Source organism: Peromyscus eremicus, chromosome 14 (assembly GCF_949786415.1).
Source record: "Peromyscus eremicus chromosome 14, PerEre_H2_v1, whole genome shotgun sequence".
Taxonomy (NCBI): domain Eukaryota; kingdom Metazoa; phylum Chordata; class Mammalia; order Rodentia; family Cricetidae; genus Peromyscus; species Peromyscus eremicus.
The window spans coordinates 48,328,812-48,356,449 of NC_081430.1; the positions used below are offsets into that span (position 1 = coordinate 48,328,812).

Genomic DNA, 27,638 nt, shown 5'->3' on the forward strand with positions numbered 1-27,638 from the left:
TGCAGGGTCTACACTGGTTATAAGAGCTTCTGCCCAACACACCTCACAGCAACCAGGACCAGCCTCTCTGTCAGTTAGGGTCTGCGATCTCACGGCAACACAACAGGGAAGAATCAGTGATGGATCTGCACCTACCAGCCCTCTTCAGTGTCCCCATCCATGCCTGTTTCTAGGGTAGCAAAGATCAAGGGGGATAAAGGGGCGAGGGGGCTTAGACCACGTTTAGAAGGGTGTCTTACATGCTGTGATCACACCAGTAACTTAGCACTACATCCCAGAACCTGGTATGCACTAGTCCCTACATAACCCGAGGCTACAGGACGCTCTGCACAGCAGTTGCCGCCTCTGCTGGTCACTGGTCCGGGCACTGGGCGGGGACATCCAGCCAAAGTTGGGCTCAGCTTCCTGCTCTGCACCCTCCCCAGCACACTACGGACAGCTACAGTCTGTGCCACACTGCAACACCCTCATTTTCCACAGAACAGTCTGTGCTCTGCCTCCACCCCCAACAGAGCTCAGAGCTGTCCAAATATGGGGGGTGTGTGTTTTCTTCTTCTTCATTTCCAAAGCATCATGAATATCTGGGGGAAGAGAATGAGCACTAGACTTGCTTTAGCAGCCAGAGGAGACTAGGAGGGCTTGTGGCCAAGGAAGGCCTGCACTCAGGATCTAATTAGTCAAAACACAAGAGCCAGCCAGATGGCAGGCCCTATCAGACCAGCTCTGTACAAGTTCAGGCCCCTAGAAGGAGGGACCTGAGTCCCCAGAACAAAGTCCTGAGTGACCAGCACACAGTGCAGGAGCCAACTGCATTCAGAGGCCCTTTAGCCAAACAAGTTGAGAGGCAATCCATAGACCCTGAGGGTGAGTGTGGGCAGGAGAGGAGATACAGACAGGATTATGTGCTTCAAAGCACGCTCAAGACCACAACTCTGTTCATGTAAAGTAGACAGGGTTTCTCACGCACTGAAAACTCTGATTAAAGAGCCAGTGTCTGTCTGAGTAGAGCTCACCACTAACTGTGCACCTCTGCATGCCAGGGCAAAGCTTTAATGAACAGGCTCCTGCGGGCATCCCATGGGGCAGACTCTATCCTTGCAGCCAGTGCCTGGCTCAAAGCAAGCAGCTTAGACATGACACAGACTCAATACCCAGCCTAGAGCATGTGCCCATGTATTGCTGAGTCCATGAATTAGTTAATTATACAATCTACTTGGAGAGAGGCAAGTGGCAGATGTGGAATAATTAAACAAAAGTTGAGTGCCAAACTAGATTGTACTAACTATAAATAGAGGTGGGATCAGAGGAAGACAGGCAGAGGCCCCATGCAAGAACAGTATCACTGAGGAAGGACCCAGCTCAGGGTAACAGAACAAGGCCACGCTGGAAGAAGACAAACCCAGTTAGGGAGCGGGCCTGGAAGAGGTGAGGGCAGGTGAGTGGGCAGGCAGGCAGCCTGGAGAAGAGGGTAGGTGGACACAGCAGGATATGTGGCCAGCCTGGCCATCTGGGAGCTACTGTCCACAAATCTGGAAAAACAACAAGTGCCTACATTTAGCAGAAAACACACTAAGAAGCCAAGCTGTGAGCATAGGGGACAAGATGACTTTTTTGGTCAAACCTTACTTTTCCATGGTCCAGTGTGAATTTCAGTTTGACTTGTCCTGCCTGACATCCAGGTCACTATCCATGTGCTGTCTTCATCGTATATGAACATTACCTGCCACAATAGGAAATACTGACATTGGGGGGGGGGTGTCACTCAGACACCTCCTTCCCTGCATCAGAGCCCTAGTGAGCACTTCACCTAGAGATAACCCCGTTTCTTGGGAGCACCAAGATCACCCTTGTTCTCTCTTTCCTTGTGGTCCTCTGTTGAATGTCAGCCATCTTGCCGTACAGGCAGAGAGTCCTTTAATCCTGACCAGTAAACTAGTAGACTAGAAACCCTTTTAGGCTAATCAGGTTCTAGGAGATCAGAATTCAGTACTTCGACTCCAGCCCTGAAACTTCCTTGCAGTCCAGGGACTGCTCTTCCTGTGAGGCTCGGCTGCTTCAGTTGTGTCCTGTCCAGTGGACTGCAGAGACCCTTTCATCCTTCCCACACTCACTTGCCTCACTTGCCCCGTACACACACATACAGCTTGTCCCCACCACCTGCCGCTTCTCTTGCAAAGGCTCCCCAGTTCTGACGTGCCTGCCCTGGCCTTGGTGCAGCCCTCTGCTTGGAATCCAGGCTTTGGCTGTATCGCTGATGTCTGTCAGGACCAAGGAGGACAGAGGATGCACACTAGTTCTTTGAAATGAAGGGAAATTAATGTTTGGAACTGTCTGCATAAGAGATGAAAGATGAAGGACCAGCGTCAGCAGGAAGTTGCTGCCATCACAAAGGCTAGGCCGGCCAGAGGGAGGAAATGGAGTTGAAAGAGCCCAGCGGCTGGGGTCATTGCGTGGGAATTGAACAGAGAGGGATGTTTCATTTGTCAGGAGCTGGGCATGGCATGACTTCTCTCTCATCCTACCTGATGCCTTCCCGCAGTGCCTCCTGGTGGCCAAAGCCAGGCACAAACCAGCTGACCCAGGGAAACAGCCGAAGTCAGAGCCTCTGAAATGCAGAACACGGAGGAAGGGCCCAGGGCCAGCTCACAGCCTCCCACAAGCCTTCTTCCCTCAGTCTTTAATTCCTTCCTATCTATTCTTCACCCTGTGCCAGAAAGATATTCTTACTTATACATTCATACAAGCCATTCTTCCTGCTTACAATTTGCCAAGAGCCGGCAGCTTCCTGGCAAGAGAAGAAGCAGACTTTGTCCACTGGACTGACGCTGTCAATCAACTGCATGTACGGGAAGTGCTGTTTGCTTTGACTATGATTTGTATTGAGTCTGCTTTATAACATGGGGCAAGTCACTACTCAAATGATCCCTGAAAGACAAAATGCAGAGTATTCTCAAAGCTGTCAACCCTGAAAGTGAAACCAGCTAAAAAGAGCCATGGTTGGTTGTTGCTACTGAGTGGCTCAATGCTCCCCTGAAAAGATGCCACATAACTGGGTATGTGGTGACATGTAACTGGGTGGTGCAATGCTTTAGTTCCACCTACTCAGGAGGTTGAGGCAGGAGGATTGAAAATTCAAGGCAAGCTTGGGCAACAGAGTGAGACTGTCTCCAAAAGGAAACAAATGCCACCACAACAAACACCGATATGACAACAAATGTCACAGACAGAACAATGTGGAGTGTGGGTAAAGGCTTTAAAATCTACGGCAATGGAGTGACAAGAGACTGAGTTAGCAATCAAAAATTCCTACAAAGAAAACCCCAGGCACATAGGAATGTTTAAAAAAGCCGAAGTGGAGGGCATGCTTCACAACTCCAGGTTCTGACGCCAGCGTCTTCATACAAGCTCAGTACATGGAAAGCACAGGTGTCCTGCATGAAATGTAGATGGAGAAATCTTCAACAAGAGTAACACTCCAAACCCAGCCACACAGAAAATGATTAGGCACCATGACCAAATGGGATGCATCCCAGGAATACAAGACTGATCTAACACATGGAAATGACCATACTAAAAGAATGAGCCACACAAATTACATGACTTTCAAAATGGAGGAAAAAGTACTTTGAATTCTCTAGCACACATAAGTAATTTTAAAAAATCCAGCAAACTAGAAAGAGAAGAGAACTCCTTGAAGTCATAAATGGAAACTCAATAGGTAACCTAAACTTAATCAGGAAAGACCACAGGTTTCCTCCATAATAAGGATGTCAGCTTGGTCACTTCCCCTCGACACCATTAATGAGAAGACTCTGGGAGTCCAGCCTGTGCCAATGGGCAACAAAAAGAAACAAAGGAAGAAGTAAAACTACCTGTATTTGCAGATGTCATAATATTATACAGAAAACACTAAAAAAAAAAATCCTTTAAAAACTATTAGAGCTAATAGAGTTCAGTTGGGTTGTGGAATATGAAACAAACACAAGAAAAACAGCTGCCTTTCAATGGCAATGATCAATCTCAAAATGAAATCAGGGAAACAATCCTAATAGAGTAACATAAAAAAGAATAAAATGCTTAGAGGGAATATAAGATATGCATACTTAGAAAACCTAGACAATAGTTTTTAAGTGAAAAAAGGCATTCCATGTTCATGGATTAGACGACGACAATATTGTCCCAATTCACCTACAGATTCGACATTACCCCAGTCAAGACTTACCCTGCCGTAATTTACAATCTGTCCTAAAGTTTATATGGAGATGTGAGGGATCAAAGGAGCTGAGACAACCTTGAGAAGGAAAAACAAGACAGGAGTCCGCCCAGGTCCACAGCTTATCACAAGGCCACGGGGATAATGGCAGTGCAGTACAAAGGACAGAGACAGTGGCCAGTGGAGTCCAGGGATGAGCAATCACAATTATGTTCAACAATAAGGATGAGGAGACAATTCAATGGGAAAAGAATGGTCTTCTTAACAACGGTTCTAAAACAACAGGAACTCCCCATGCAAAAGAGTGAATTTGGACCCTTCCCTCATAAAAATAAATAAAAATTAAGTCATAATGGAGTTATGATACCTAAGTTTATGAGTTAACACCACAATGCTCTTTGTAGAATAAATCTTCCTCATCTTAACTAGGCAATGATTTCCAGATACAAATCCAAAAACATAAAAACACTGGACTTGACAAAAACTCAGTTTTTCAAAGGACACTGCTGGGAAAAACTACTACTATTCCTCTGCTCTAGGAACACAGTAACAAATGACTCCTGCTAACAGGAGTCTCTCCTGGCCCACAGATGCAGAGGTTCTCAAAGGAGGGTGGGTCTCTCCTGGCCCACAGATGCAGAGGTTCTCAAAGGAGGGTGGGTCTCTCCTGGCCCACAGATGCAGAGGTTCTCAAAGGAGGGTGGGTCTCTCCTGGCCCACAGATGCAAAAGTCTCAGCTCAGAGTCACCTGGTCCCAACACATGGCCTGTGATGAGCTGTGACACCATGTGGAGAGGGCACAGTGGGGCTGAGATGGAAGGAGGCAAGGACAAGGTGTACCTTTCCAGAGCAGTCCCCAGGAACCTCCTTTTTCTAACTAGGCCCCATCTCTTACTTCCATTATCTCCCAACATAGCTCTGCCAGCAGGGGCCCAAGATTCAACACATGAGCCTGGGAGGGCATTTCATATTCAAATCGGAACACAAATCTGGCCACTCTGCAGAACCCTCTGTCTTACGGATAATGGCCAAAAGCCAAAAACAAGAGCCGTGTCCAAAGAGAGGCCTAAGTGACACCTTACCCACACAATGAAAACTTGGGTGCTTGCTAAAAACTGCAGAAATGTATCTTTTGGTGGGAAAGATGTCCAAGAACTCTAGGAAGGTGGAAATATACAGAAGAAGGGTATTTTTTTTTTTAATCCCATTTTTATAGAAAAAGCCAAACTCATGCATGGAAAGTACAGGAAGGATCTGGAGAATACAGTAGATTGCTAATAGCTACTCTTCTGGGGAGATGGTGTGTCCATGTCCTTTTGATGCATCTATAAACTGGATATATAATACACATATATTTGTCTACACTGTGGGGAAGGGTCAAGAACTCAACCCAGGGACAGCTAAAAGCACCACTCCCAGCTCTAGTTAGACTTTTAACTCAAGCAAATAAGTGCACAAGAGGACAAAGCCTTCACTGACATAGATGTGAGGATGTGGGCGTGATGAGGAGGCAGCCTCCTTGCTCCCAACCTCTGGCATATACTGAGATGCCGCGACACAAAGGCCCTTGACCTGCATTTGTATGTTTCAGAGCATTTTCCCACTTACACCATCGGTCTTCTCCACATTCTTGTGAGAATATTGTTAGCCCCATTTTGTAGGGGAAAAACATGATAGATAGTTAGATTAAATTTCTTACAAGTCACAGAACAGAACCAGAACAGAACAGCCGAGTGTCGGACATCAGGGTCATGTGCACACTACATTCTGGAGTCTAGGCCTTGCCTAGAATTCCAGCTCGGCACTGCCCAGATCCCTCAGCTTCTTTTATAGTACAGAGATTTCCCAGAACAAGTGTACCCACAGTCTGTCACTCTACATACCTGCTCTGGATGCCTTTAGAAAGGCCAATCCAAGGGAGCTGTGACTGTTGCAAAGTGTCTGCAGACTGACACTGAGTTTCTTGCTGCTTCCCACCTAACTGCCCAAACCCGAGGTCAGACAGATGTAGCTCTCCTCCTCTAGAGTCCTCCACACATGTGCATTAGCTCCTTCACTCCTCCAGACTGCTCCTCCCCAGAAACCCCACTTCTTCCATGTCTACCTACCGGACAGGTCTACCTACCAGACAGGTCTACCTACCGGACAGGTCTACCTACCGGACAGGTCTACCTACCGGACAGGTCTACCTACTGGACAGGTCTACCTACCGGACAGGTCTGCTCCCAAAGTCAGTGACCCTGCCCCAGGGCAGTTCCCTGGCTTCTCCCTGTTCTGCCTGTCAGGGCTATCTCAAGGAAGAAAGGGAATAGAAGGTTCTGGATCTATGTGAGGACTCTTACTCAGAAAAGCCACTACTGTGTGCTGTGGGATGGTCTGTATGTCAAATGTGTTGTTGATTGGTCAACAAATAAATCACTGATTGGTCAGTGGCCAGGCAGGAAGTATAGGCGGGACTAACAGAGAGGAGAATTGAGAGAACAGGAAGCTGGGTGAAGGAGACATTGCCAGCCGCCATCAGGACAAGGAAGATGTAAAGTACCGGTAAGCCACAAGCCATGTGGCAAAGTAAAGATTAATAGAAATGGGCTAAATATAAGAGTAAGAGCTAGACAATGACAGGCCTGAGCTAATGGCCAAGCAGTTTAAATAATATAAGAGTTTGTGTGTTTATTTTATAAGTGGGCTCTGGGACTGGTGGGACTTGGTGGCGGGAGCTGGAGAAAAATTAAAAATTCTCCAGCTACAACTGTGGATATCTGTCATGGGCATTTGTCCTTTTCCTATGGATCTGAAGTGGGTTACCTCCTTCTTCACAGGTTCTACACTGGGCCCATTCTGGCCGTAATATATATATATATATATATATATATATATATATATATATATATGCCCCAATATGTGTACATCACAGATAACTCCATCAAGGATAGGAGTGCAATCCTGTCAGGGCCAGCGAGACTCAATGAGGACCTGGCTGAGACCTGAGCATCAAACCCAATAGACACAGAGCCTAGAGATGCTCCATTTACTCTCAACCCAAATGGGAACCAGCAGGAGGACAAGTGACCAGAGAATCCAAGAGAAAGGATCCAGGTCTCTGAGTTCTGAATCCAGATGCCACTGAGGTTTAGTTGGGTTGGGTTTTCTTCCACCTAAAGAAATGTTGGTGGAACTTCAAAGGAGTCTTCAGTTTGAGCTGAGGTCGGTGTCCACACACTGTTACCCTGTGTACGCCCAGGCAGGAGTTGTGGCCCCTGTCCAGAGAGTACTGTGGGTGCAGCATTAGTTGCTGGCTTTGGTTCGCACTGACTCTCCCACTTTCTTTTGGGCAAAGAGCATGCCTGTGCATTTCACCTGCCAAGCAGGCAGCTGGAGTAGGCATGGCAGGTTACTTCCTCACCACTCCAGCTGCGCCCGCCCAGCAGCCACTGTGCCTTCCTACCAAATCCAAGATTGTCCTCCAATTCTCTACTGTCCTTGCCACCCCATGGAGCCTCTACTAACACAGATGAGCAACTGAGAAGATGAGCTCTGATAGTCTCTCCCGGGACTGAAGAGACGAGCTAAGCAAGGACCAGCTGGCCCAGAAGCTTCAGCCCACAGCCGAGAGAGAGAACAGTGGACTCTACTACCCACCTGGATGCTTGAGGCACAGACACAGGCACCTGGCACCAACCCCCATCACACCTAAATTCTCTCAGCAGCCAAGAACAGAGCCTCAATCGTGACCTGAGAGCATCAAGAGGCCTGTCTCTATTCCTAGGAAAATCATGACAATTGTCTGGAAACACCATTCCAGGAGGAAAAATAAGCTTTGAGAGGAAATTCATTCCCGAAGTCACCCTGCGGGGGTGTCTCATCTCTTCCTGACATAGGGAGTTGTCAGAATTTACCCTAAGGAAAAAGAGAGAATATTCTTTCATTGTTTGTTTTCTTTCAAATTGAGTGACAGGAAAGTCCTAATTAAAGATAAATGCTTCCTCAGTGGGATTAATGTGTCATCTTCCTAGAGCATGGTGATATTCAAGTCACAGGTGCCCACTACCTGAAGAATTCCCAATTTAATTTGTTTTGAGCATTTTTAAAAAGATTTATTTATTTATTATGTATACAGAAGAGGGTGCCAGATCTCATTACAGATGGTTGTGAGCCACCATGTGGGTGGTGGGAATTGAACTCAGAACCTCTGGAAGAACAGTCGGTGCTCTTAACCTCTGAGCCATCTCCCCAGGCCCTGTTTTGAGCATTTTTTGAGCGCACCCACGTGCCCAGGACTAAGGAGAGTGGTGGCAAATGAGCAATGCCTGACGGAGGCAGTCATCAGTGGGTCATCTCCAGGGTGAATGCCAGTCACCCGTAGATCATCTCCGAGACGTGACTTAGCCTGGCTCTGTCCTGGGAGAAGGCACCTAAAAAACAGCAATTGCAGGAGCTTCTTCCTTGGCTGTCAGACGCTCCGGGTCTGGCCTATGGGCTGATCACACTGAGCTGAAGTGTGTGGGTGTGTGAAGACACTGTGCTTTCAAGCCGAGACTGGCTAAGACACAAACCTTTTTGGACATGTCCTGTTTTAAAGGCTACAGCTCCCAAGTTTTGGTGATGCTGGCAATCTGTGAAGTCTGGCCTGAGAGCTCTCCTGACTTCTGTGCAGCCCACTGTGGAAGACAGATGCCCAGTTCCTTCTCTCACACTCCGCCTTATAGACAGGCTCCTAACGCACACAGTCGGCAGTCAGGGGAAGGGCGTAGGGGCTGAGACGGTTCTGAGCAATAAGGCAGGTGACAAGCTCTGAGACATTCTGCAAAGGGGAGCCTGTACATAATTAGTTGTCACCTCCTCACTGCTATTCCTCTTACACACTGCCAAGAATCAGAGAGTTCTGCAAATGCTGCAGTCTGGAGAGAAAGCCAGTGAACACCACAGGATGCTGTGAGGAGAGCCAGAGAAGAGGAGGCCAGACCAAGGATATTTCCCCTCCTCTGCGAGCCCTCCTCACAGCATCTCCAGCCCACTCAGGAGGAAGAGTTGTGTGGGGCTGTGGGAATGTCTGCTCCTGAGGAAACATTTCTTGAACTGACTGCACATCCCAACATAAAAGGCCTTCTACAATGAAATCATTAATAGAGGTCCTTCCAAGTCGGTCCTGGACAAGACTAATGAGGTTCAGGGCACATATCCAGGTCCTGCCCCCAAGCAACCCTGTCTGGATACCTCTCTAGCTGCCCTGAGCACAGGCACTCCTCTTCCCTAAGCAGCTCTTCAGGCCTCATCATCAGATAAGCTGCCCCTAGAGGTTTCCCTCCGACATATCCAGGAAGCACGACCAAGAAGCAACAGTGTGTTCATGCAAGAAAGGCAGCCTCTCTCTTGCATGCTCCTGCCTGGATGCTCCTCAGGTTGTCAGGAGGTGCATCCACTGGAGGTCCCTGGACACCCGGAACAGAGACAACCAACATTTGCTCCCCTGCCAGATGTTCTGTTGAGTGCTTAATGTGTGCCCCTCTCCCAACTCACTATTATCATCATCTACAGACGAGAAAACCAGTGAAATGATACCTTGCCCACAGTCCTTGGACTTCAAGACCCTATGCATAAAAGCAAAGATGTTAAACTCAGGAGTAGGAAGAAGAGCCAATGAAGCTCCCCAGCACAGTATGTTTTCTCTACCTAGGACAGAAGTCACAGAGCTAAGGAGAAAAGTTTCTCATCAAGAAATTCTCCTTAGGCAGAAAGACTCTAAGAGCCAGAGGATCAGGGAGTTTGCTGTGAGACTGTGTCTCCTAGCAGAGTCAGATGCTACATCCATAAAGTCTCCTCAACATGACTGCCTTGTTCAACATGAACAAGGATGACTCCAAAAGACATGCCAAAGTAGATGGGGAAAAGACCACATTATATAGACTGAACAGGTTATATTTAGGAATATCTATGCATATATACATAATGAATGTATTTAGGAATATCTACATTATATACACAATATATATAACAATAATCAATGAAAAAAGAAGGCATGAATTTGAAAGAGAGCAAGGAGGGGTAAATGGAAGGGTTTAGAGGGAAGAAAGAGAAGGGAGAAATGATGTAATTATACTATAATTTAAAAAAAATCAAAAAAGGAAGGGAGGAAGGAAAGAAGGAAGGAAAGAAAGAGAGAAAGAATTCCCCCTTGGCCTGGAGAGATGGCTCAGCTGAATACTGACCAGCTTGAGTTTCCCGAACCACTCAAGGGAAAGGCATAGCTCTGCACTTATCTCTGAGGTCAAATCTTGGCTCAGCCTCTTCCTAGCTGAGAACCTGGGCAAGTTATCTATCCTCCTGTGCCAGCCTCATGGGGCACTGTAAACACTGAGTAAGATGCCCAAACAAAGAGCAAAGAAGAATCAGTATTCCATGGGCCGTGGATGTCACTCCTACAAATCTTACCCAGTCCCCTCTCATCTATACATTTGGAGTTGTGGCCCCCAGAAGGTTCTTGAGAACCAGCACTGGCTTCTGATTCTCAGTAAGCAAAGGTTAACATCCTCTGGCTGGAGGACGATCTTCCAGCCATGTGTTCAATGACATTTGCTGTCTCTGGAGAAACCTGGTTAAGTAAGCCCCTATCACATCATGAGATACCTAGAAAGTATTCAGATAATTCTTCTACCTATAGCATGTGCAGGGAGCACAGGAAGGGGCAAAGGTTGAAAGCATGCCTACCCACGAGGCACCTTCCACTTAGCTATAGCCCAACTAGACAGTTCTTCGTCCCTTTCCAAAGAAGACAGGAAAGTAGAGTTGCAAGCTTCTGATTTTAAGACAGTAATAATCAACTCTAAAGCCAGCAAATAAATTCATCGCAGAAGTCTCCCGTTAGCAAAGCACTTCTGATTTAAGGATACTTTGTACACTAATAAATCGAGACTCCCTAGTCAGAGGTCTCCCCTTGAAAAATCTCTAGGATCTTAGTGAAGAAACAGCTAGTATCTCACAAGCTTCCCAGAGAACTGGCTTGTCTTTGGACATCTCCTATTGGTGGGCAAGGTATCTGTGATTGTCACCTCTAGTCCTCCCAGCTCTCCACTAATACTTCTTCAATTTTTTTCATTGTATTCTAGTCTTCTATGTGTATGAATGTTTTGCCTGCATATATGTACACATATGCACCACATACATGCCTACCAATGGTTATGAGCCACCATGTGGGTGCTGGGAATCAAACCCAGGTCCTCTGCAAGAACAGCATGAACTCTTAACCACTGAGCCATCTCTCCAACCTCGCTAACATTCCTGTTATACTATGTGTCGAGTAACATTTTAAGATAGAGATAGATAGATAGATAGATAGATAGATAGATAGATAGATAGATAGATAGAAAGATAGATGTTGTAGAATATTATTTCAAGGTGTGTTACTTTTGCTTATGTTGCATTTGTTTAACTCTGTGAAGCTGTGTTACTGTGCCTGTGTAAAACACCTGATGGTCTAATAAAGAACTGAATGGCAAGGCAGAAGAAAGGATAGGCAGGGCTGACAGGCAGAGAGGATATATAGAGGGAGAAATCTGGGGAAGGGAGATCTAAGATCTAGCAGCCAGAGAAGGGGAGGACATCAGGGGCCAGCCACCCAGCTACACAACCAGCAAGCCACACAGAGTATAAGTAAGATTTACAGAAGTAAGAGAATGGGAATGGGAAAAGCCCAGAGGCAAAAGTTAGCCGGGATAATTTAAGATAAGGAAAGCTGGCTAGAAACTAAGCCAACCTAAGGCTAGGCATTCATAATTAAGAATAAGCTTCCATGTGTGTGACTTATTTGGGAGTTAATCCTTATGACCCCTGGAGACTTTGACAAATGGGAAAACTGAGGTACAAGAGCTGAAACACTTCCACCCAAACAGCCAACATGCGGCAGCAACAGTACAGGCCCAAGCAGATGGCTAAGAGCTGGTGCTCACACACTATCATTGTGCATGGTCTCTCACACTATCATTGTGCACGGCCTCTCATCAGTTCTCCAGGCTCTCAGCTCTCAGTGTCTGGGTTCTTCAAGACTGCTGCTGTTTCCTCTAGGCAGTGACCATTCACTGACCCAACACATGTGTGACTCTGCACGTGCCTGCAGATGTCAGAGACTAACCAGAGCCACACGTCTCAAGAACCAATGTCAGTCTTGTATCTAAGTGCCCACTGCTAAGCACATTATTACTCAGGGCCAGTCGCAGGGCCCACAGACTGAGCAGGCAGTGCCCTGCAGACAGACGACCTTCACTCTTCAATCTTAAGACTGAGAAAAAAACCCTGAACTCTAATGCTAAGAAGGCCCAGAGTCACCCAAATAGCCCTAACCAACAAACCAACTCCTGGTTACAGCCCAGCAGTCCCCAGGTTGGTCAGGTAACTAGAAATTACATAATGAAGATTTGCTCATTCTACAGTATTGTCCCTGGCCTGAACGAGCATATATCCATGTATGATATACACAAAGCTAGCTTTAGCAGCCTATGACCTGTCAGGAGGTGCAATGCACCAGAGAGAGAGGAGAGCCCTCACCCGTGGCTCAGCCCCTGGGCCCCTGCTTCTTAGACATAGGCAAACAAAGACAGATGCTCTCAGGACCCAGGAGACAGTCTCAAAGGACCATGCCCATTAAATTGCCTGAGTACCCTGTCAAGAGCAGTAGTATCTTTTCCCAACCCACAGGAACATTAAGATAATTAGATGAACCCAACAGTCTGGAGGCTCCAGGGAACTGGGTGAGGACATCAAGCCTGTCACAAATCTCTTAAGAAGTAAAGCTCAGGCTGGAGCCTTGTTCAGTGCTGTACTGGATGGGAGAGTCCGACAGGCTGGGCCACCTACCGCCCTACATCTCAGCAGCATGCAGGTGGCCAGCTCCCTACTGCTGTGCCAGCCAGTCAGGTGCAATGTGTACCTGGGATGACGGGCAGCTGGAGGCAGAGGAGAGGCTTCATGCTGCCCATTTATGAATGCCATAGCCTTGGGAAGCCCAGTTCTAAATGTCCCTCTGTCTGGAAGCATCCCTAACCTGCCAGCCCAGAGAACTTTCTCCTGCTACTGAAAAGGTGCTTCTGTCTCAGCCTTTTCACATGGGTTTCTTGTCTGGGGATGCCATTAAAGCAGCATTTACTGAGCACTGAGTGGGTGTCAGGTACCACAGTGAGTATTTTCTGGACATGGTTTGACCTCCTCCTCATAACTGTATGACACAGAGAAGAGAGAGGAAGGATCAGCAGTTTGGCGACAGCACCAGAAGACAGCATACACACTGCCTTCCATCTTTCTTCTCCTCAAGGGACTGCATCCACTCACACAAGACTGCAAGCTGGCTCATGGCAGGAGAGAGCAGCTACACTTTCTTTGTCTCTTGAATGCAGACCCTTCAGAGGACTGTTACAGGGATGACTTAATTAGCCCAAAGTAACACTAACAAATAAGAACATGGTTGGCACTGTGGCCAGATGACCATATGAAGTGAATTCCTGTACATGCTATGCAGCCATTTAATTACCAAAAATTCACTGCATAGATGGTAAAGCATCTATAAACTTCACCAAACTGAAAACTATAGAACTGAGGCTCTGAAGAAACAAGGTGTTAAGGGCTTCCTAATGTCACCCAGGATGTGCAGTAGAACTGACCCAGGTGGCCTTGCTGGGAACAGCCAAGTTAACCACTAGCCAAGGGCATACGGGTCAAACAGGGGCGGGAGAAAGCACGCACGCGGTCCTCACCTTTGGTAGCATAGGCCTCCGCGATCATCCGCAACCTGTAGGGAGGTACAGCGGTCAGTGGCAAGTCATCGAGGCCCACTCGGGCATAGATATTCAGGGCTTCTTTATAATCTCCTTCCACATAATTCAACTTGGCCATGATCAGATTGGACTCTTGTAGGAATTCTGACTAGAAGGAAAAAAAACAGAAAAAAATTTCCTACAATATTACAGGAAGTGTTCCCTTGGTCCTTGCCACTTGCTACAGGAAAAACCCACGGAGCCTCACAGGAAAACTTTCATATGAATGCTCATAGCACTATTAGTCACAAGAGCCCCAAAGTGCAAGCAACCCAAGTGTCAATCAAAACATGAGATAGTCATAAAGTTACTACTGTCATAAAAAAACGAATTACTGATACATGCTACAACATGGACAACTCCATAAAATATACCAAGTGAACAAGAAGTCTCAAAAGGCCATATGACATAGTGATCCCCATATGTAAGAAAAGCCCAGAAGGGGCTGGGCGGTGGTGGTGCACATCTTTAATCCCAGCACTCAGGAGACAGAGGCAGGCGGATCTCTGTGAGTTCAAGGCCAGCCTGGTTTACAGAGTGAGTTCCAGGACAGGCTCCAAAACTACACAGAGAAACCCTGTATTGAAAACAAAAACAAAAACAAAAACAAAAACAAAAACAAAAAAAAAAAAAAAAAAAAAGAGAAGAAAAGAAAAGAAAAGCCCAGAAGGGTCAAATTTACAGAATCACCACTATGAGTGTCCCTGAGGCTGGCATCAGGAAGTAGGGGGTGACTACAAAGGATTATGGGCTTTCTTCTTGAGAGAATGAAAGGAAAGGAAATGTCTGAGAACCAACAGTGTTGATGGTTGCACAACTTAATGAATACATCAAAAGTGTCTCAACTGTATACTTTGAATGGTAGTTGGCCCAGTATGTGAATTATACCTTCATAAAGCAATGAGAAAGCAAAACTAAATCAAACCCCTGCAGCTCTCTGCAGGCCTGGGCTGGACCAAGGAGGAAGAAAGGCCTTCAGCGCAAAGTAGAGAATGTGAACGCTGTCTCAAAAGAGGGAGGCGCCTGACATCCAGGTGGGTCCTGCTCAAGGTGGTGGAGCCACACCCAAGACAGAACCCAAACCACACAAGGCCAAGATTTCCAAAGGGTACAAAGGCAGGGTAGACCTTTCCCAGGAAGCCAACCATGGTTGGGAAGCTGAGGTTACTGATCAGGGTCCTCTTCTTGAGGCTGAGGGCTGTGACAGCTAAGGGGTCACCTTCCCACCCCAAACCCCCATTACCTACCAGCCTCACCTTCTGCCTGCCTCCCCTACACCCTACCAGCCAAAGAGAGAGGAAGCACCCACCTACCTAGATAAGGAAACATCCATTGTCCTCTTCCAGGACTTGTCCTTGAACTTAGCCATCTAAGGCTAAATTTATAGACACCTAGAAACACACAGAGCCTGTAGCTTTAGTGGGTTGGATGACAGGACACTTATGTCCACCAAGAGCAGAGCAGAGCAGCTGTGCCAGCCAGGGTGGCTTCCAGGTAGTTCTCAGAAGGGAACAGAGGCAGCAGGCTGCCCTGGAGAAGATGAGAGGTGAGCAATGAGGGCCACTCACAGTGAAAAGAGTCAGGGGTGGCCCAAGGGAGACACACCTGTGTGAGAATTCAGAAGTGTGTTTGAAGACAAAGACTGAAGCCGACTTGTGAAGGGAGAAAAGGATATGAAGAAACCCCCCACCACAGGGCACTCCACCATCAGAAAGGTTCCCTAGGGAACCCTGTGGCACCTTCCCAAAGCCTCTGGAACTTGTGCTTAATGTTTGGGAACATGAAAGGGTTGTGGCTGTACCACTTACTGCCACTGCACTACCCACCTACAAGTGGTTACATGAGAAACGATTTTACACAACATGGATTTGCCACAAGAACAAGAAACACAGTTTTAAAAAAGGAAACTGAAAGGCCATCGGAATCAGTTGAAGGAAATGGCAGTCCAGAGGCCCAGGACAGAGGTCTGGGAGGACCTCGCTGGTCAAGTCCATCCACAGTATTGTACAGTGAGCAAACACCCCAGCCAAGGCCAAGGCCACTGAGCTTCCCTGCTGCGGGGAGAAGAGCCCAGCACAGGGCCAGGGCTAGTGTGCTCATCATAAGCAGTCTTCCTGTCCTCTGACTTCTGGCCCCGGGTCTCTCTTCTGGCTGCGTTGCCAGAAGGCTCTACTCTCTTCATGGCTTGAGTCCCCGGAGAGACAATGGACTGATGGTCAAGGAAAGAAGCTTCACGTTAGCCAGTGTGAACAGAGAACACGTCCAAGCAAAACCTGTGCAGCTCTAGAACATTCTTTACAAGTCGGGGAGGGTAAAAACCAGCAACTGGAGAAACTGCAGTAGAAGCTGTAAGACAGCAGTAAAGGATACGCGTCTGGTGCATTTGGTACAGTTTTAAAGAACTTCCATCATTGAGCCTCAGAACAATCCTGAGAGACAGGAAGTTCAGAGAGGCTAAGGAACTTCCCAAGATCACATGGCTTATAAAGCCGGAGTGGAACTAACTCTGGAATTCCAACAGGAAATTCAACATTACTACCATGCTGAGTTGCAAGGGATGGAGAGCAGAATGTGAAACAAATAGCTAACTTTCCCAGAAGAAGGTAAGGGGTTAGGAAAAGAAATGCATTAGATATCTCCTCTTAATACACATTCATAGCGTCATACTCCAAGACACTGGGTCTGATTGGCTGTCATCATTGCCCCAGGGACCCACTGTTCCTCCACCTTCTCCTGATGACCAGCACCCACAAAAGTCACCAGGAGCCCCCTGGTTAAGAAAAGATGCCAGGTAGACAACTGTACTCTAACTGTGAGCTGAGGCCCAGCACAGGCCACAAGTTAGCAAGTGAAGACCAGCTTTAAGTGTCCAATTGCAGCAGTGTGTCCTTGACCACAGGGGCATCCTGTGTGCCAATAAAGCCTCGAGCTAGCCTGTAGAGCCACGCTCACACATCGGACACACACAAAGACTGTTGGCCCCAAGAGGCCTCCAGAGCCTATGACACAGAATAGGTGTGCCAACCTTGTCCAAGACCTGTTGCAAACGGGCAGAGGAGTCAGCCAGGGCACAGAGGAAGCACAAACTACTCAGAACGCAGGCTCACAGCCTGAAGCAGCCAGGAACTGGGAGGGTCTAAAGGGATCATCTCAAAAAGCCCACTCCAAACCTACCAAAACTGAGCCAGAGAAGGAAGAGGCCTCTCAGGATCACACACAAATTGACAGGAAGCACAAGGTTCCAATCTGGAATTCCGAAAGAATATGGCCTCAGGGTTGGAGAGACTGCTCAGTGGTTAAGAGCATTTGTTGCTCTTGTAAAGGACTTGGGTTCAGTTCCCAGTACCCATTCGGTGGCTCACAACTATCTGGAATTCCGGTTCCAGGTGTTCTGACACTCTCTTCTGGCCTCTGAGGACATCAGGCACACATATGTAGAACAGACATACATATAGGCAAAGCACCCATACACATAAAATACAAAGAATAATTTAAAAAAGAATATGGCCTCTCTGGGACTGAGGGTAGGAGGTGTGCACAGCAGACAAGTGCAAAGGCCAGGAGGTAGCCCAGGAGGATTCTGGGATAGGAAGAGAAAGGTGAAGGCAACTTATCAGATAAAAGGAAAAAGAAATCATGGCTTCCAAAGTTCCCCCGAAACTGCTGTCCTCAGTGGAAGACATATTCCAGGAAGGACAGAGCATAAGATGAGCAGGCTGGAGAAGGTGCCCTCAGCTAAGCCGGTGTGACAAGATCTAGGATCACCCGGGAGACAAGCCTCAGGCACACCTGGTGGGCTATATTTAGCCTCTGGGCATGCCCGGGAGGGATTAGCTGTGGTGGGACCTTATGCTGTATACAAAGGAGGAAGCTGGCTGAGCACAAGCGTCCACCGCTTTCTGCCTTCTGACTGTGGATGTGACCAGTCGCTTCAAGTTCCTGCTGCGTTCTTCGGCTTCTCTCCCATGAGAGACTGAACATGCTCTCCCTCGAGTTCCTGTTGTTGGGGTATTTTATCACACCACCAGGAAAAGAAACTAATACACTGAGAGTACTATCAGAAAGTAGCAGAGGCTGGACTGCAGGGCTGGGGGAGGGGCAGGCCAAGGCAGGAGAGCCAGCCTTTGTGAAAGGCAAAGGGGGCGGCCAGGCTCACAGGGAGTGTGTAAGGAGAGCCGTGTGAAAAGGAACAGACCAAGCAACGAAGACCAGAAACAGAAGATGAAGGGACGGTGCCCAAGTTGGCCTGGACCGGGAAGGAGGTAGGGAAGGGGTTGCCAAGGGTGGGGGAGGTTCCTGCTCCCTCCCACAATGAGGCGACACCTGGCCTGTTGGCACCAGCTCCGGCCACCGTGTGATTTAAGTAGGAAGCTATGCACTAATGTTGAATTATAATTGATAATGAAACTTGGTTTCAAGTACCTGGGGAGAAATGATCCCCTCCTTGAGAAGGATGTGTCATTGCAGACTCCGATCAGAGAGCCCTACTAGGCTGGAAGCCCCACAGGCCAGGCGGCCTAGGGTGGATGTACTGACCCTGCAGAGTGCCTGCTGAAGCTAACCCCAGCAGTCCAGACGTGCTCCAAACCACCCTGCTCACCATACCTTTTCCAAACCACACACTGGTGAGCCCCAGGAGATGATGGCAGTACCACCCACCACCCCTTCTTGGTCCCAGAGGTCCACGGTACCTTGAGGTTCCCTCGGTCCAGGGCAGCGGTCAGATGCTTGCGCACTTCAGTCAGCTGGGGTCTGGGGCCCCGGGGACTGGCTCCCTGCCGCAGGGGCTTCTCCTTCAAGTGCTGCTCCAGCTTCGACTCCCCCAGGAGAAGTTCAGCCATATCATCTGCAAAGCCAAGCGAGACGATCAATGGAAGCAAGAAACGGTCCGTGTGCTGGAAAGCACACCCCAAGGACCTCAGGACCCTTACACCCCAAGGTTCCAGGCTCCTGACCAGGCTCTTCTGAGACCGTACAACCTAAGATTGGGTCTATGTGAGGGGCTGCTCCTTAGCAAGGAACATGGCAGCAGTGTTGGCTCAAGCACTTGCCTTTCTCTGCCACATATTTACCGACTCCAGAAAGATGGCTACAGTTTAACGTGGACATTCAAGTTCAGAAGGAAAGTTCTCCAGTGATAGGAAAACATGACGATCTTATGACATACACACAGAATCCAGGGTGATCTATTTCCAAGAGAAGAGCAGTGAAATTCCTTTCTCTGCCAAAGTCTATGGCCTTGGGTACGGACAGTGAGCCTGGGGAACATCTTCCCAGTCAGATTCTTAGAGCTTTGTGTCAAGGTGACCTGAATGACGTCCCTTCAAAAACCACAACTATATAGCCCTGCCTTTGAGGAATCTTCATAGAAGTTTAGCTCAAAAAAGTATATATACATTGGGGCTGCAGAGACGGCTCAATGGTTAAGAGCACTGACTGCTCTTCCAGAGAACAACCCATGTTCAATTCCCAGCTCCCACATGGCAGCTCACAACCGTCTGTAATTCCAGTTCCAGGGGACCAAACATCCTCACACAGACATACATGCAGGTAAAACACCAATGCACAGAAAGTTTAAAAAAAAAAAAGTATATACATTGTGTCAAGTAGTTATAATCTCCACACTGTTGGTTAATTTGCATTAAGAAGAAGCCAGGTAGCCTGGTGGTGGTGGTGCACACCTTTAATCCCAGCACTAGGGAGGCAGAGCCAGGCGGATCTCTGTGAGTTTGAGGCCAGCCTGGTCTACAGAGCAAGATCCAGGACCAGCACCAAAACTACACAGAGAAACTCTGTCTCAAAAAACTGAAAAAAAAAAGAAGAAGCAGCAGCCAAGTACAGCTCTTTGGAACCCACACATCCAGACTGTTCTGGATGAACCCAGAAAAACTCATATACACTAGCCTGACTGTGGTGTGCGTCTCTGTGACAGACAGACATAGGTATACTAAAAATACAATCAGTTTGAAAAGGTCTAGAAGGATCCTATTACTGGTGGGGTCTAGGAGACCTCAGCTGGCTCTGGTGGTTACAATAGACTTTAGGTTGAGTTTCGGTCAATATTCTGGTCATAGAATGGAGAACAGCTTTGCCTATACTGCATAAATTTACAATTCAAGCAGTCACCACAGGGGACCCGCTAAGATCTGGGTGGCCAGCCCACCACTGGCCCAGTGCACCTCATCTTTGCAGCAGTCCACCCAAACTGCAGGAGCAACAAGCCTTGGCACTGCTCTGTCTGTGCCTAATGATGGGACTAGAGTCCTAGGAGGAGCCAGCTAACCCAGAACACAGCTCAGCTAGGTTCTGGAGCATAAGAATTCCTTAGATGTACGTAAAGAAAGCAAACTTCTCCTAACATAAAGTCAGGTGGCCTAGAGCAGCCTCCAAAGCCAGAAGAGAAGGCAGTTGTGCCTGCAGAGGGCACAGGGACCAGGGTAGCTGGTGCAGATGGCAGCAGCTGAAACACCAGGTGGGTAGGAAAGGACAGGCAGCAGGGAAAGCTGTTTTCAGTTTCCTAGAACCAATGTGCACTTCACAAGGACAGCACATCTCTACGGAAGCTGGCCACATTTCAAGTGGTCAATAGCTGCCCATGGCTAGTGGAGGTCATAATGGACAAGAGTGTGATCACTGTAGAAGCCTATCTCAATATTCATCTCTATATATGTCTATGACCCCATAAAGACGCCTAAAATAATTATTAACAAGAATATGAGTAACAAAATTGGAGATATATTTACAATTTTATCTTTATAGCTTGAATTATGTACACTGAATAGAATCTTTCATTTGTTTGTTTTTTAACAAAATCCACCAGTGTAGACTGTCCTGGAACCTGTGATCCTTCTACTCAGCTTCCAAGTGCTGGGATCAAAGGAGTGCTAGTGTGCAACAGGCCATGAGTGCTAGTGTGCAACAGGCCATGAATGCTAGTGTGCAACAGGCCATGAATGCTAGTGTGCAACACGCCAGGCAGAGCTCAGTGGTTTTCATTTAGTTTTTGTTTTCTTTTTTGGTTTTACAAGACAGAGTTGTGTAGCCTTGGCTATCCTGGCCTCTGCTTCTTGAGTGCTGGGATTAAAGGCATGTTCCACCACTGCTCAGCACCCCCCACCCCAGTTTTTCTTAGACAGGGTCTTACTATGTAACCCTAGCTATCCTGGAACTCACTGTATAGACCAAGCTAGTCTTGAACTCAAACTCACAAAAATCTGCCTGCCTCTGCTTTGAGAGTGCTAGGATGCCTGGCCCAGAATCATTTTATATTGTTTACAGGGGGAAATGGAACTTTTCCTTAAAAGCTGTTTCTATGTCAGGATATTTACTAACCACAGTAATGATAAGAGTATTGATCATCAATTCATGCCAACCTTTTCCTGTCTACTTTGTTTGCTTTTGTAGTACTGAGAATCAAATCCTAGGCCTCAGGCATGCTAAGAGTTCTACGGGGTGGGGGTGGGGGCTGTTAAAATAGACCAAGACATTCTGAGCCCCAGATTTGATCTCAGCATCTGGGGGAGCAGCATCCTAAGGAAGCACTCTGTCCACCTGAGCTGATGACTCCTCCCTTTACTTCCCCACAGCCCCACCCATCTGCCTGCCTTCCTGCTGCAGGACCTGAGGCAGAACTCTCAGACCCAGAAAGCAGATAAGGACCCAGATAAGGCCTCACTATGGGACCTCAGACAGCATCGATCCTGTTTGTAAAACCACAGGGAGAGAGCAGGGCTAGACTGGAGAGGCCAGCAGGAAGGGCACCAGGCTGAGGGGTGGCTCTCTGCACCAGAGCCAAGGACAGGAAGGAGAGAGAACAAAGTGTCTGGAGAAGAGACCAGGTAGGAAAGCCCAGAACAAGGCTGACACATCGGGTTGAGACAGAACAGGAGACAAGTGTGACACAGGTTGGGCACGCTCAGGAATCCTGGAGATGCCACTCTTACTATTCCTAGAAGAGTCCAGTAAGATCCTACCAAGGCATTGCTAACTACCTGCCCCCCCCCCATGCCCAGCCCAGTGCACCCCAGCTGCCTCAGGAAGCTCTGCACCCTGACCTGGGTGTTGGTTTACCTGTCTGCTCCATCTAGACTGTAAGGGGGAATTCCAAAATGAAGGCTGGCTCTTTCCGAATCCCAAGTGGAGTACTGGAGGCTTTGCCTAGTGTACGGCAAGTGAATTAATTAATCTAGGACAGCTGAGGCTCTGGACCACATCCTCTAGACTCAACCCTCTACTGCCTGAAGCTGCCCTAGACCCCACCTCAGCTCCTCTAATCTTACAGATAGCTAGCTCCTCTAATTAGCACACATGGCTGCTGTGGTGTCTGAAAGAAAATGGCCCCCAAAAGGAGTGGCACTAATAGTAGGTGTGGCTTTGTTGGAGTCCATAAGGCCTTGTGTCACTATGGGAGCAGGCTTTGAGGTCTCCTTTACTCAAACTTCACTTAGTGTGACAGACAGGCCATTTCCTGTTGCCTGCAAGATATAGGACTCTCAGTAACTTCTCCAGCACCATGTCTGCCTGCACACCGCCATGTCCCACCATGATGGACGGAACCTCGGAAATTGTAAGCAAGCCCCCTCTGCCCCCCTCCCCGCCCCAATTAAATGTTTTTCTTCATAAGAGTTGCCACGGTCATAGTGTCTCTTTACAGAAATAGAAATGCTAACTAAGACAGCTGCCCAGCTAAAGACTACCCATCTAGGATCCCAAGTGGTATGTGCTTACAAGTGGCAGTGACTCACCGGACACCCCCCGGGCTGGATGAGTGTGCTGTCTCAGAACACTAGGTGGAAGGCACTGAGAACGGCCGAGCAGCGCTACAGGACTCTTCCAGATGCAGGCACGGAGCGCTCAGTTAGTACACAAAGGCAACAGCACCTCCTCTAGTTCCTGCTGAAGTCACTGCTCTTGTGACCTTCGCCACAGTGTTCCCATACCTGTCAAGGAAGAAGAGGCCTCCACTGAGGCACTCTCCGACCACACCTGGCCAACAAACGCCTACGGTCTGACTTTAAGTTTAGCATGATGACCAAAAAAAACTCCTGAATGTTTTTACTCTCTAGGCTCCCTTTTAAACTGCCAAGCAAATTATGTTTTCTTTGTCCTCTTACAAAAAAGGGCCAGTTTCCTGTCACTCATTCTCCCAGGCAGAGGAACAGAGAATTAAAGACATCAAGAGCTCTTGCCAAAATATCTTTCAGAGAGAACCTCAGTCCTAATACTGGAGGGGTCCTGGGTGGTCAGGCCCAGGCTTCATGGACTCTGCCTGTACCTGTCAGGGTCCCGTGGGTCCCCAGTTCACGTCTACCAGCAAGAAAGGAGGCAGACATCACTAAGCCAGCTCTTACTGCCAGAACTATCTGGCTGCATGCGGGGACAACAAGGCAACAAAGAAGAAAGGCACCCCCAGCCACAGGACAGGCATTTCAGGTGGATTAAAGAATTAAGTATGAAAGGAGAAAAGATCAAACAGACTTGCACTCGCACAGGGTGGAGCTGTGGAGATGGAGTTTGCCCCCCTGGCTTAGTCACAAAAAGGGCAGCATCGAGACCCTGAAAGCCAGCTACAAGACACGGAGCAGCCCTCCATTTCCACCTGTGACTCAGGAACTCAGGCCTGCCCTTAGAACTCTGCCCACAAAAGCCTTAAATCTGATCACCTTCCTGCTCCTTCCTGCATGTGCTTACCAGGCACGAGGGAGAGGATGGGTGCTGTCTCCCAGCTGCACTGGGAGCAGCCAGCCGCAAAGTGACCAGGCACGTGGTTTCCATGACAGAAAAGCCCAAGCAGCACCAGGTGGAGGCAAGTCTCGGCCTCAGAAAGCCTAGGAGCTGAGTCCAGGCTTACTAGCTATATGGGCCTGACAAGTCACTTAATCTCTCCGAGCACGAACTTCCTCAGCTGGCAACTGTAAAGCTCACACAAGATATGCAATGCATACAACACGCAGCAGGTGCTAAGCAACGCCAGCTACTAGGAATGATCCTTTCTTTCATGAAGGACCCACTGTGTCCCAGAACAGTGACATAGGATACTGCAGGGCCTGAAAGCTCTCTAAGACACAGTCCCTGTGCTCCAGGGGTCTGCAGCATTATCAGAGGAAAGGAATACTGGGTACCACTGACTAACAAGCCCAGCCATACCAAGCTCTTACTAAGCACATGGCCATGTGCCAAGCAATTCCTAGAAGCAACATTAAGGTGTGACACTATGCTTGTCACCGTCTCACACAGTGAACCAGGCAGCAGAGAGAAAGTGGCATGGCCAGTGCCACAGCCAGTTCACCCTGGAGCTGGGGTCTGAACCCGGGCAGTCTCTGACAGCCACCACATCTCTCCAACATGCCGGCACAAACCACGTGGACCTTGGCGTCTCCTCGACGTGTTCAGCCTCCATCCTGTGCCACCTGAGCCCTGTGGTTTTGGACTGGACAGGTGGTTTTGGAATCCCCTTCCTGTCCCATTTGCTCCGATCAGAGTGAGGGGGCGTGAGGGGCCTGAGTCAGGCTGGTGTGAAAGAGGATTCCAGGAACCTAAACAGAGCTAAAGCCTGAGGTAAACAGAAACCATCAGCAAGGACCCTGGCAGAGGGGAGGGCAGGCATTAGCCTCGGTGGAGTCAGGGCCGTGGTTCAGTTCTAAACAGAAAACCTGTAAGTCCTACATCACCACAGCTCATGTCTGGAGTACCTGGCTCTTTGGTCCCCTGAGGAAGGTAGGGCTGTGGCCTTTGCCTTCCTCACAGCAGCACCCTGGTAGGATAAGCAGCTGGTATGCAGAGATCAGATACGGAAAAAAACAAACAACAAAACCGGGCAGGTTTCTTCTCTGTTTTGGGAGCCCTTGACACTAACACAAAACCCCCAGCCATTCAGTTCATATGTCATTTAGCTCTACTCAAGCCATTCCTGGCGTAGTTGTAACCCAAGAGGAAAAAAACAAACCTCTACTCAAGAAGAGCTGGTTCTTTGGAATCCCCTTTGTCACACAGCAAAGACAGCTGGGTTCTCTGCTTTAGTGTGTCATGTTGATTCCACCCACTTATCTGGCTTTTTGTCAGCACAGGTAACAGAACAGCATTTGCAGTACCTGTGACCATCCCCAGACTCCCAAGAGGACTGATAAGACACAATCAAGTAGTGTTGACAGGAATATAAATTGGCATGAGTGTCTCTAGGGCAATTAGCAATTTTTACACAGTAGTTTATATACCTGTACCATCTGACCTAGAATTCCACGTCTAGGAACTTTTCCCATAGATCTTCGCATCTTTGAGCACAAATGCATAGTAAAGAGACAATTTCCTATACACAGCCCTACCTGAAATAGTAAAGGATAGAAAACAATATATAGGGATCTGTTTGATGAATTATGATGTGTCTGTTCAATGCAACACAAGGTATCCATTAAACAACTTAAACAGAATTATTTAAGCACATCTGTGTGGTCACCTGAATATATGAATGTCCCGTCTCTGACTGACAGGACAGTGTAAGCTGTGACACACACAGACACTTAGAGAAGGGCCAACTCACTTCTTCTTACTTCTGGTTCTCTATGGTCACCATTAGGACTTGCTTGGGCCTGTATAGATCTGGCCCAGACCAAGCCACTCAAGGTCACATGAAAGAAAGTGGGGTTGCCTGAGCCATGACTTGATGTATGAGAACACATCTAAGATCCAAGAGCAGCAGGCACCAGGCTGAGCCCCAGGCCACAGAAGCATGAGTACTGGTGAGCCCGGAATCCCAAGGCTCCAAAGTGGCTACTGCAAAGTGGTCTTTTGAGCTGCTTTGTTACATAGTAATATGTAGCTGAAAGTTTTTCTGTGTCCCACCCAGTCCTGCAGCTGCTCAGATCCAAATAAACACACAGAGGCTTAAATTATTTTTAAACTATGGCCATGGGAGGCTTCTTGTTAGCTGGCTCTTATATCTTAAATTAACCCATTTCTATAAATCTATACCTTGCCACGTGGCTTGTGGCTTACCGGTACCTTTACATCTTGCTTCTCTTGATGGCGGCTAGCAGTGTCTCCTCTCTCTGTCTGTCTCCTCCCTCTCTCTGTAGTTAGAATGTACCACCTAACCTTATTCTGCCTCACCACTGGCCAAACAGCTTTATTTATCAACCAATCAGAGCAGTACATATTCACAGCATACAGAACGACATCATCCATCAGTAACAGGCAGCAGTCTCAAAGACAGGAGGTTAAAAAGCAAAATACAAAATAGGGTTTATAGAATGTCATATTTTGTGGAAGGAGGAGGAGGGGAGGAGGAGGAGGAATGAATGAATGAATGGCTCTATGGGTAAAGCACTTGCCATGCAAGCCTAACATCCTGAGTTCAATTCCTGGGATCCATGGAAAGGTAGAAAAAGAAAGCCAACCCCAAAGTTGTCCTTTTACCTTCATATGAATACTATGCCCATTCACGCCCCCCATAAATAAAATGTAAAATATACATATGGGCAGGCTACTTTGAGAAGCCCTCTACAAAGTCCCAAGAGTGACTGTGTTGGTAAAAGGCTATGAGGAGACAGACAGTATGGGATGGATATTCATCTTTCACACTACAGAAGGTCCCTCATTTGCAATGACAAAACTTAATGATTTTTCAACTTCATAATGATGTAAAGTAAAAACCAGTATCTGGATTGTGGATATCTTTTCCAAGTTTACTAATAATATAGTAGAAAACTCCCTCAAAATGTTTGGGTAGCTCTCAGTCAGCCATGCAACCCCATGGCCCACGAGCACACACACAAACAGGCTGTGTAATATGATTTTTGTCTAACTGTAAGCTAATCTAAGTGCTCTCGGGTTAAGGCATGACTCTTGGTTCACTTAAGTGTACTAAACAGTATTTTCAGCTTATGAGGGGTGTGCTGTCTAAGCTTTACTGTTAATGTCACTAGATTTAAAACCACCTAGGAGATACACCTCCAGAAACGTGGATGAGGGTACTTAACAGAGGAGTGAACTAACAGATTTAACAGAGGAAGGAGGACCTACCCTGAACATGGACACTACCATCTAATAGTCTGGGGTCCTAAACTGAATAACAAGAAGGGCAAAACGAAAGGGTCTGCAGAAGGCCAGCATTCATCTCTCTATACTCTGATCTACGCAGATGTGAGCAAGCTCCCACTGCCACAGCCACATGGTTCCTGCCACCATGCCTGCCCTACCATGGTGGGCTGTGTCTCCTCAAACCTTGACCCAGAATAAATCTTTTCCCTCATAAACTGATTCTTGTCAGGTATTTGGTCACAGCAACAAGAACAGTAACTAATACAAGGAATTTATCAGGACACAACACCATTGTCAAGTGAAAAACATCCATATCCTTGAATTATTTGACTTTCACTACTATGTATATTTATTTGCTATACAAAACATTAACTGGTTAATTAATTATATTTATTTTCTAATTTGTGTGTATGTGCACACATTACAGTATACATGTGAAGGCCAAAGGACAATTTCTGGGAGTTAGTTCTCTCCCTCCACCATGCATGTCCTGGGGATGGAATTCAGGTCATTAAGTCTGGTAGCAATGCCTTTACTTGCCAAGTCATCTCAGCAGGCCCTAACCAGTTAATTGAAAAGGAGGAAAGATG

General features: G+C 47.6%; 1 protein-coding gene across 1 annotated transcript in view; it reads right to left on the reverse strand.

Moving 5' to 3' along the window:
* The window catches only part of Ttc7b (tetratricopeptide repeat domain 7B), a 115,990-nt gene that overhangs the window by 74,124 nt on the left and 14,228 nt on the right, over positions 1–27,638 (reverse strand). Inside the window, exons 2-3 of the mRNA XM_059279164.1 lie at positions 18,705–18,859; positions 13,954–14,122 (exon numbers count right to left, since the gene is read on the reverse strand). Coding sequence (XP_059135147.1) covers positions 13,954–14,122; positions 18,705–18,859 — 324 coding nt within the window. The remainder of the gene's footprint in view (positions 1–13,953; positions 14,123–18,704; positions 18,860–27,638) is intronic.